At 51.4% G+C, this 11352-nt stretch overlaps 1 protein-coding gene across 1 annotated transcript; it reads right to left on the bottom strand.

Annotated features, from left to right (window-relative positions):
• Window positions 1-3039: 3039 nt before the first annotated feature.
• Window positions 3040-5697, bottom strand: LOC130575332 (tubulin beta-2 chain). The gene is made up of 4 exons (XM_057369153.1): window positions 5549-5697; window positions 4943-5051; window positions 4578-4688; window positions 3040-4358 (listed from the first exon to the last, which is right to left on the bottom strand). Exons 1-4 carry the CDS (start codon window positions 5603-5605, stop codon window positions 3298-3300), a joined length of 1338 nt encoding a protein of 445 aa, XP_057225136.1. The 5' UTR covers window positions 5606-5697; the 3' UTR covers window positions 3040-3297.
• Window positions 5698-11352: the final 5655 nt, after the last annotated feature.

The following is an 11352-nucleotide window of genomic DNA, read 5'->3' as shown; positions in this document are numbered from 1 at the left end:
ATAACCAGCACTATTGTATGTTTAACACAACCCAACCTCTGATGTATCTAAGCACTCGGGAAGAGGAGAATCATTATTGCTCCCACTTGAAAGACTGGAAAACATCTGTTGAAAAACAGATGTAGACCTACCATCCCATTAAGAGTGTTGAAGAATCAGACCACATACTGGATTATATTTGCACAACACTGTTGCTGCAATGGTTTAGACTGAGGTTCAAGAAATAAACAGGGAAGAGAAATTAGGAGAAAGGGCATCCCAGTGCTACCACAACTCATGCCATTTCTATTTAAATTAAACCTACATAGTGCCTAGTTGTTTTTACAACCTCATTTATCTTTAACCTCTTGCACTTAACAGCAGTCAAGTACTACTTGTTTGCCTTCGTCAAGACATTCTACTAACAAGCTTTAAAATTGCACACAGTTAACAAAGGCAGTTAAAAAAAATAAATAAGGGGGTTGTTCCATTCCCCAACACCATCAGCTCTAACTGTTGATGGAGAATGCATCCCTTCAGACCACAACTGATCTATTGAATAGAAAGTATATTGCCTTAGATTATTAACTTATATCTTAACACAAATTAGTCATTATAAGTATTGCTCATCACACAGACAAATATAAATCTACACACCCAGGAGAGGTTAAGGCAGTCAGATAACCCAATCTGAAATCCTGTCAGTGGTTCTGCTTTTTTTGTGAAACAGAAAAAACAACCACAAACACTTGCTAAGATACTTCTTTGTTGCTTGGCATACAGCAGTCAGCTCCAGTTTTTATAGTGAACAGTCTCCTGGGCAATAAATACAGCTAAAATCAAAGATACAAAGGAAAAAAAAGGTACTACAGCCCCTAGGCCCAGGCTGAGACTCATCCTCCCTTCACATTTAGCTTCCTGTTTCTCCCAAGCTTTGAATCTTCACCTTTATGCTTTCAGTATCCCCCTTTTCTATATTCCCCAGCTCCTACTGAAATTAGGGTTTATTAATTTTATTTTTTTTTACTATTATGATTGGCAAATAATACATGTAGGATTTTTGAAAGGAGATTCGTCTGTATAGAGTATATATATTGCTGGGTCATCTACCATAAAAAAAAAAAAAAAAAAAAAAAACAGAATACAACCAGCAAGCCATGTAGGATGGTGTCCTATTTTCTAGTAAGCTGTAGTGAAATATGTCACTTGGGTAGCTATATTTAAGGATTAGCTGCAGACAGAGTGTAATTACACTAAGAATTAGAAGCTAGACATGTTGCATACTAGTGAAACCTGCTACAGTGTCACAGCTGAAAGGAAGATCTTTACTACCAAAGACCAAGGCCTCATATTTTAGTGAAACCTAGTTTAGATTCATTTGCTGACTCAAAGCTATGTGATAAACTGTTTCAAGTGTAACCCAGCTAGGTAATTTCAAGGCAAGGTTACTTTGGCAACCAGATACAGCATGATTTCCCCAAAGGGCCTGAGGCAGCATGTATTAACTTAGTTACTAAAACAACATCAATTTGTCTAATGTTTAATCCTAGAACTGCTCAAGTGCTAAGAAATACAAGTACTATTGTGGCTAAATGCAGCTGTATTTGTTTACTGACAATTCAGGCAGTTTAAGTGCTTCTCACTCCTCTGTGCACCAGAAATCAAATCTACAGATGAGAGAAAACTTCAGCAAGATGCTTGTCATCCTGCACAGCAGCATAGCAAGCCCATCAGCAAAGGAACAGGGTACACTCAGAGCAGTGTCCACAGGCAGCAGACTCAAAACAGGCAAGATATTAGTTATGCACAGCAGCTCCCTTTTAATTCTTTATTCCAGTAATGCCTTGCAAGCATTTCAGTAAAGGATCACAATAGAGGCTGCACACATGTGAATACCAGCTCTTTCAGAGCTGTAAGGACTGCAGTAATTGCAGCACTGGTAGCAGTTCTCTCAGCAACTTTTTAGTGCAGGACCACTCTCCTAAGTAGTGTTTAGATGAACTAAGGACTAAGCTAACATACTGGTAACTGCTAAACTTCACGAGAGATCTCACGCTTGCTTTGTAGGAATCACAGGATCTATGAAACTTTGTTAACTATTGTTCAGAACATTGTAGATTCATTCATGGTAGATTCATTCTTTCATCCTATAAGAACACAGAAACATAAATCCCCCCTCCCTCGCGGTAAAGAAACCACACTTACCTGTGCAAAGATGCACAGCAGGGGGCAGCTGCACTGTTATCCCCTACCTGGGAAGAGATTCATTTCCTACTGCAGGGACCAGGAGCAAACAACTGCCCTGCAAACATGTAACCTGGAGACAGCGATTGTCAGGGTATCTACAGGTGGCTAAGATTGTATGCTATGCTCTGGAGAGCCTTTTGAGCCTAGAAATCTGCCCATCACCTCATGTCACCTACAGGGAATAAATCTTCCTGTAGAACCAATCCCTTTACCGTTAAGGGCAGGTTAATGGCAATTTTTGGGAAACACAAATGTTATCTTGGAAAAGAAAAAGCTAGGGTTTTACTTGAGCTCTCAAGTTGCCTCTTATTACAGACCTGTGCTCCTCTGCATGGAATTTTTATATTTAGGGAGGAGAGTTGAGGGGAAGATAAGCGAGCTCAGCATCGAGTCAAATCAGCCAGCCACCCGCCTGTACTATAGTCTCTGTAACAAGTTAAATTCTCTGCTGAATGGCAGTGGGGAAGCCTGCAGCTATCCTGTCAAATCAGTTTTGACAGCTTGCAATGTGGAATTCAATACCTTCTCTCTGACCTCTCTACCATGTATGCCCATCAAGAGGAGCTATGGGATTCTCAAGTACAGTGTCTTCTTTCTATCAGCTGAAGTAGCTTTTGCCCCAACAATTACCTAAGACACAGGAGTTTCCATAAATTACTTGGCATCTTTAGCTGAGCTACTATAGTTTCCACATGCTGCTAAATTCACAGCCTGAGAATTCTTGTTTTATTGAGTTTACCCTTTCACTGAGGTTCAGGAATAAACTGAGAAGTGAAGCTACAGAAAACTACACCAGAATTACTTGCTTAATCTAGAGAGAAATAAAGCAGAGGAGACAGTTTAGGACACAAAAAGCCTTTATGTTTGAGAAGTTAACCATTTCAACAGAAGACTCTGAAGTATTTTGCAACTACTGTTACACTGGACAGTCAAGGATACAAAACTGCTGACAGAAGCAACAGTGGAGAGCACCAAATTAAAAAATGCATGCTTCAGCACAACTGCACAGATTCCTTCTCTCAATGAATACTTGCCTGCTCAGACTATACTTAACTCCTACCCATCTCAACTTTACGCCTCATCTTCCTCTCCTTCCTCTTCAAACTCGCCCTGCTCATCAGCAGTGGCATCCTGGTATTGCTGGTATTCAGACACGAGGTCGTTCATGTTGCTCTCGGCCTCTGTGAACTCCATCTCATCCATGCCCTCGCCGGTGTACCAGTGCAAGAAAGCCTTGCGCCGGAACATGGCCGTGAACTGCTCCGAGATCCTCTTGAAGAGCTCCTGGATGGCCGTGCTGTTGCCGATGAAGGTGGCGGACATCTTGAGGCCGCGCGGGGGGATGTCGCAGACGGCCGTCTTGACGTTGTTGGGGATCCACTCCACAAAGTAGCTGCTGTTCTTGTTCTGCACGTTGAGCATCTGCTCGTCCACCTCCTTCATGGACATGCGGCCCCGGAAGATGGCGGCCACCGTCAGGTAGCGGCCGTGGCGGGGGTCGCAGGCGGCCATCATGTTCTTGGAGTCGAACATCTGCTGCGTCAGCTCGGGCACCGTCAGGGCGCGGTACTGCTGGCTGCCGCGGCTGGTCAGCGGGGCGAAGCCCGGCATGAAGAAGTGCAGCCGCGGGAAAGGCACCATGTTGACCGCCAGCTTGCGCAGGTCGGCGTTCAGCTGGCCGGGGAAGCGAAGGCAGGTGGTCACGCCGCTCATGGTGGCCGACACCAGGTGGTTGAGGTCCCCGTACGTGGGAGTGGTCAGCTTCAGGGTGCGGAAGCAAATGTCATACAGGGCCTCGTTGTCGATGCAGTAGGTCTCGTCCGTGTTCTCCACCAGCTGGTGCACAGAGAGGGTGGCGTTGTAGGGCTCCACCACCGTGTCCGACACCTTGGGCGAGGGCATGACGCTGAAGGTGTTCATGATGCGGTCGGGGTACTCCTCCCGGATCTTGCTGATCAGGAGGGTGCCCATGCCGGAGCCCGTGCCTCCTCCCAGAGAGTGGGTCAGCTGGAAGCCCTGGAGGCAGTCRCAGCTCTCCGACTCCTTCCTCACCACGTCCAGCACAGAGTCCACCAGCTCRGCGCCTTCCGTGTAGTGCCCCTTGGCCCAGTTGTTGCCAGCCCCGCTCTGACCTGCGGGGCACACCAGAAGCCACGTGCCACATTAGCGCCCCCATGACAAACACAGATGATGCCACTGCCCCTTCCCCATGGACTCCTCCCCTCACTGCCATCCCCACTCTGCTATGGGGATTCAGGTTCCCTGACACTCACTTGCATCCAAGTAGTTCTGAGTCTTTTCTSTGCATGGAGYTCCCACTCCGGGARCTCCTCCATCCCACTTTCACTCACCAAAGACAAAGTTGTCGGGACGGAAGATCTGTCCAAAGGGGCCGGAGCGCACGGAGTCCATGGTGCCAGGTTCCAGGTCCACAAGGATGGCACGGGGGACATATTTGTTACCTGCGGGAAGAACCAGCAGCAGCGTTACAGCCCCGCAGTCGGCAGTGTCACAGGAGCCCTGCTGTGCTCCCATCCGCTTCCCCACGGTTTGCTGCTGAGGACACAGAGGGTGTGGGAATTTGAAGGATTCAGCGATGGAAAAACAAAGCAGCCATTTAAACTGTGCCGTCAGACACTGCGGGTTGGGCTGGGGGACTCCTGCCTGTGCACCCTATGCCCCCACCCTCGGGAAGCTCTTTACAGAGGGGCGTTACCGGTGGCTTCATTGTAGTAGACATTGATCCTCTCCAGCTGCAGGTCGCTGTCCCCGTGGTAGCTGCCCGTAGGGTCGATGCCGTGCTCATCGCTGATGACCTCCCAGAACTGAGGGGACCGCAGGGTGGTCAGTGCCGCCACGCCCCTCTGTCGCCCCCTGGCCAAATCCCCGCCACGTGGCGTGCGGGGATTCGCCGCGCGTGGGTGCGGCCCCCCGGCAGACGGAGCCGCTACCGCGCCCGCACAGCCCCCCCACCGACGGGAGGGGTGTGGCACCGGCTCCGTGCCCTTTCCCCCGCCCGCCCCGGACCCCTGCAGCCCGCGAGGAGCTGATGGACGGCAGCTGATGAACCCGCCAGACCSCCCTTCCCAATGCCTGCCGCACCCATGGTGGGGAAACCCCACCGCACATCCCCTTAAGATGCAACAGCCGGGAGCCCTCCCGCGCGGACCCTCCTAGTGGCGAGCCCGACGGTGCTCCACAGCGGGAAGACGCGCTCTCTTCCCTCCCCGCAGCCCTCTCCCCGGGACACGAGGACCCCGGCTGAGCGGGCACCGCCCCACGCGCGGAGCCCCGGGTGGATGAGCGGGGCGCCGGTCCGTACCTTGGCGCCGATCTGGTTGCCGCACTGCCCGGCTTGGATGTGCACGATCTCACGCATGGTGCCGGTGTCCGAGGGTGCCGCCCCGCTGCTCCTGCCGCCTTCACCGCCTGCTCCGCCCGCTCCCGCACTCGCAGCTGCGGCGGCCGCGCCCCTCGCTGTCCCTTAAATCGGGCGCCGCGCCCCGCCCCGCCGGTGACGTCATGCGAGCAGGGCGCCAAGCCAATGGGMGCGCGGGGGCGGGGCGMGGCTCGGGCATTGTGTCCGCGCGGSGGGCGTGGCCGGCAGAGTGGGCGTGGTCGGGGTGTGGCCGGCGGGAGCGGCCGGGGCGCGCCACCACCGCCCCGGTTCGGCGCTGACRGCGGGGACAAAGGCGCCGAGCGCCGCGATGGAGCGGCCGAGCTCGGCCGCCCACGTGTGAACCGCGGAACCTCCCTGCGGCCGCCGTCCCGCCCTCCGCCCTCCCGCGGCCGCCGCTGCCGCAGCCTTTTGTTCCCCGAGAYGAGCAGCCTTTCCTGCCGCAGCAGCGGGCGTTGCCGTCGGGGGGTGGGAGGGGGAACCCCGCGGCTGCCCCCGCCCCTCGCCGGTGTCTCCGTTCACACGGTGCTGGCGGGAGACTCCTCTCCCGGCGGGGGCACCAGGTACTCGCCGGCATCACCAGGCGCCYGTGGTTGCCGCCCATGTGGCTGCACAAGCCCGCACCGCGGTCAGGAGCCCCGTGCCCTGACCCGGTTTGGCTACCCCCGGCACCAYGCGGGTGGGTTTTCCTCCCAGCACTGCGCTGGGTGTGCGGTGTGAAGTGTAACCTCTCGTCCACCAGCCCTGTCCCGACCGATCGCCGCYTGCCTCTCCTCGGTGCCGAGCTCGGCTTCTCTTTCTATGCCTAAAAACGTCGGATTTGGCCTCCGAAGCTGAGCCAGGAGCCGCTCTCCAGCCAAGCTCCCTGTTCCCCGCTGTCCCCGGTCCGGCCGCAGCCACCAGCGACCCGCATGCAGACAATAGAGCGGGTGGTGCCACCCAGGGCTAAGGGGCTTGAGGGGGGTGGTTCCCTCAGCTCTGCAGCGAGCGGGTCTTGCTCTTGGTCGCTTCGTTGCGGATTTACAGATGCTGAGGGATAAAAAAATGGAAAGGAGGGGGTGGAAGTGGAGGKCTGAACATGTGGTCCTCAGAGATGATTTCTGATCCCCCAGTTTATTTCCGAGCAGCCCCGCTCGTCACCGTGGGCATTACAGCGGCCGCAGGGAAGGCAGGCGGGGGCCGCGGTGGCGGGCAGGGCACTGGCATTTGCCCACGCCGCCGGAGGAGGAGGTCGGGGGGAAGAAAAGCACCGCAGGGCGACACGGTTCCCGCCGTGCCTGGTGCCCTTCGGGGCGGTCAGCGCGGCGTGGCGGCCCCTCCTCGGCATCGTCTGTTTCACACCACGGGCTGGGTGTGCCTGTGCAGCAGAGGGAGGGGGCGGCCCCTCCGGGAGGCTGCTCTGAGCCCCGGATAGCCCAGGAGAGCTCCGCGTAGCCAGGGTGGGGCGGGACTCCACTAAACCCCGTTCCAGTGACCCCCTAGATGAAGGTTATTGTACCTATTCCGTACTTCAGCCATTCTAGTGGTGCAGATTAAAGCGCCACGACCATTTTCAACCCACATTTCTTCCATATACTCTCKCCTTTGTTCTATCCACGTGCCGGTGTCCCTAATCTTTCTAACATGGTTTATGCAGATCGATACCCTTGCCTGTGGATTACTCCAGATCTGATTTTACGTTCTTCCAAGGCAATTTGCAACACATCCCGGTTTCCTCTGATTGATATGCCAAAGCATCCACACCTTTCTTTTGTTCGTCTTACGGTGGGAAGGCATCCCATCTCCAAAAGGCAAGCTAGAAAATACACCTTCGCATTTGTCTCTTCAACAGTGATTTTGAAAAAGAATGAATCCGATCATTTGCAGTCCCGGTGAAATCTGTTTTTACTGGCCTAAGCCAGGAGCAATTTAATTATTTGGTTGACTACACTTCGCAAACAATGTGTAGCTGTAATTCCAAGCGAACATTTTTTCGTGGCATGCTAACTGCATAATCAACGTGCAATCCGCATCTATAATTACTTGTTCAAGAATAGCTTGCAGATTAGCAGCTCCAGGGGACCACTGACCACTCCAGGTAACGATTCCAAGTAATGCCAGTCTTTCCCATGGCTGTGATGGGTGTGCTCCCAAGAATCCTGTCACAGCAAAAATCGGTGACAGCAAAATACAGGTATTGTGAGTTTGTTGCTATCATTTCCAAGTATTCTGCGTGTTGTACACGGAATATTTATTTTTTACTGTGAGAATTACTGACATTTCGGTGTGAAGGGGAGTAGCTGATTTTACACAACCTCCGTACCTGCACTAAGCTCATTCCTAACAGCTTGAGGCTTCAAAGGAAGCCATTTTAAAATCCAATTCAAGGAAAACAGATTATTAACAGTGGAGGAAAGAAACCCACCCCAACTGCTTTACSTTAAAATAAGCTAATACACATTTTTGAAGTAGGGGGGATTCAAGTATATCTACTGTATAGAACTTGTTTAGGTTGTGAGGAAAATAAAATAGGTGAAATGTTTATTTCTAAAGTAAACAGCTGCTTTTCAGAGGAATGAGGGAGGAAATYCAGGTCTGCTTTTCTGCAGACCCTAAGACCAGACTCCTTAGAAGTGAATAGCAGCCATTCAAGTCACTTCGGGAGGCTTAAGACAAGGTCCATTTTAACTCGAAGGTGAGTCTTTGGGACGGTTTCCCAAAGGTTCGGCATAGCTTGTAGTGAATTACTYGCAGGGAAATGAAGTGTTCATCTGTTCGCTGCCCGTGCCTCTCTCCCCCCTCTCCGGATCTGCCTCACACTGATGTTCTGTCAGAGCAGCCCCTGCCCCAGCCCCGGGGCCGGCCCTGGCTGGGCTCCTCCATCCTCATCTCCCCGGCAACCGCCCCCCCGCCCCCGGCTGAAACGAGCTGCACAAAAAAAAAAAAAAGAAAGGAGCAAAAAAAGCCTGCAACATTTTTACTCGCCAGGCTGATTTCCCAGGGTGTAAAAGCGCTGTGGGTAGGGGACTGCGGGAACGGCKGCAGGGCGGGTGAAATGCCAGCTTGCAAGGTTGTTCACAGTCGTTCTCGATATTAGAGAGAAGGAATAACACAATCACAGCCAAGAGTTGGTTAAATGAAGCTCAGAGGATCAACCCAGTTTTATCTAATGTGTCCTCTACCCACTCTCTTTTGTGGTTCCCATCCTCCCACTACAAGGTTGGGTGCGATCACCGTCAGAGCCTCTGTCTTATGCTATTGAAGTGGTCACTGATGAAAGAAAGTCCTGATTTCCTTGCTAGATGAAGAAGGTTGTAAAAAGCCAGCAAACAAAAGCCCAAGGGAAGGACTTAGCAATTTTACTTTATAATAGAAAATACGTGCTTTTGTGGGATGTAATGCAGCATAGTTTGCGGGTCATTAGAAGGGTTTTTTTTTTTTTTTTTCTAAAAAGAAACTTGCACCTGTCCCATGGCTCAGCATTTCATGAAAATCACATTCCTTGTCTGTGGCTCCTCTCAGAAGGATGGAAACTACTTACCRACCTTGAAGTCATGCCCAAACCCCCAAGAGAGGCACCTAAAACCCCCAAGAGAAGCACCTCGGCTTTCTATTTCTTGAGGGAAAGGATGCTGTATTATACAAAAATCAGAAAGAAGTTTGGACCCTCACGAGTTGAAGTCTTACACCACAGACAAAGCTGGACATCTAGGGAGGCTTATTAGGTCGTTTGGGGCAAACCAATAGTTTGCTTCTCTGAATGGATCATTGTAATTCAGCAGAGGGTCAGTGATGGGTCGGCTGGGAGGACCCTGTGTACATTTGAAAGGAATTCAGGGTGGTGCAGATGGGGAAGGAACATTTTGCAAAAATAATTTTGTTGAGTATCTCCATTTCCGTGTGTCTCCGTGGTTTTGCATACAGGTTGCTTGCAGGCTCTGTTGGTGGCTGGAGCCACCTGTGCCAGCAGCTGGGACAGGAGAAGGCTGACAGCAGCCACAGCTGAGTGCACACTGTGCCCCTCACTGCCCTCACCCCAACAAAACCCGTGGCTGTAACAGCCCAACTGCACTGCCTGCACCGAGGTTCCTGAAAAAAACTGCTAAGCTATGAGAAAGCCAGCAGCACAGGCCCCTGCCCAACAAGAGAAGGTACAAACACAAGSAGAGAGACTATAGGGACACGATCATCAGCAGCTGAAGGACAGGGTAGAATCAGCACCAGCATGGCAGACTGTGAAATCCTAAAGGAAGGAAACAGAGAGGCAGCAGAAAACTGTAATGCATCGACACTGAGTGTGCATTTGTGGAGCAGCAGAATCCAGCCCTCCTCCCTCCGCCTGCACCTGCCCAGCCAGCACACCAGTCTGTCTCTGCCCATCAATGCARTGCTTAAGCCCCAGAGCTCATCAAGGCCAAGCTGTCTTCAGACACAGTACCCAGGATTACTGCTAATGTGTGCCTGAAGAGACATGCACAGGGCGACACAGGACTGGACAGTGAGGGGTGGTTACACTGCCAACAGTGACCCCACGCCATCCTGTCTGCTGGGTGGGCTCTGGTCACCCAACAATCGCTAGTAGGTGAGGTCTGGGCCATGGACATGCTGTGCTGCAGCCTCCCTGTCCCCTCAAGTGGCACCCCGGGGGAACAATGTCATCCCTATGGCACTGCCATGCTTCCCAGTGCACCCCAAGACCAGGTCTGCAGCACCTAAATCCCTGCCAGTGTGGCCCACCCTGGGGCAACCCTGGCTTTAGCAGGGATGAGGCCAGGGGCTTCTGGTGCATCTTCTCCACAATGGGTTTCAGCGAGATCACAAGAGTATTTTTTAAAATTTCATTGCTTCTACAAGTCACTGTTCCTAGCAAATAGTTAAAACTCTGTGACTGTTTAATTTTTTTTCTGAGAGCCCCTGCCTGGTCACCGGTTCCCCTTAATTAGATAACGTAAGGATTGCTTTTGTGAAACAAAAGCTGGAGCAAGGCTGCCAGCCAGAACCCCACTCAGGACTCTCAGAAACGAACCCCCCCCAGCCTCAGCTTAAAGACTTACACTACAGCACTTCATCAGCAAAAATTGCAGCATTAAGAAGCCCCAAAGGAGGCTCTGAAGGACACCCCGGCACYACAGGACACCTTTCATGTTCACAGTGCCACACATTGTGCACTCGGTCTGCCCTAGCACACAATGGACCTGTGAAAGTGTTATTTCCTGGTTCATCTCATTCACACTGAGGCTGAYGGGTATGCCCCATATAAGCAAATAATAATAACGGTTCAAGTATCTATAAAGTCTCCAAGAATATTTAATACACAGGAATAGAAACTACAGAAGTGCAAAAGAGAGACGAAAAATGGTTTATCCGATTAGAAAATTATTAATTGACAAGAAGGAAAGAGCAGGTAAGAAGAGGCAAAGGGCAGTTTGCCTACTGCCGGGTGAGAGTGTTGATGAGAAATTGATCTGCTCTCTAATAAATCTGCTTGCCTGGCCACCAAACGTGGCAAGATGTTGAATGGACGCTGGGGTCTCTGAGCCAATGGTGGGAAGGCATTTTGATTCCTGTGTGCTCTGCTTGCCAGGCATAAATATTAATAAGGTTCCAGCCTCAGTACTCTGTTGCTGATGCAGCTGTTTCTACATTCATGTGGAACAAATTCAGTAAATGCAAAAGAGCAAGGCATGAAAGAAAATACTCACTTGCTTGTCTGAGTTATTCTTGAAATCTGGTCTTGGTCCTTTCTTTCC

The sequence above is a fragment of the Malurus melanocephalus genome, unplaced genomic scaffold (assembly GCF_030028575.1).
Source record: "Malurus melanocephalus ecotype Western Australia unplaced genomic scaffold, MMel_1.1 scaffold_103, whole genome shotgun sequence".
NCBI classification, from domain to species: Eukaryota; Metazoa; Chordata; class Aves; order Passeriformes; family Maluridae; genus Malurus; species Malurus melanocephalus.
The sequence above is the reverse complement of the archived record's forward strand: the minus strand, read 5'-3'. Positions and strand labels throughout refer to the sequence as shown.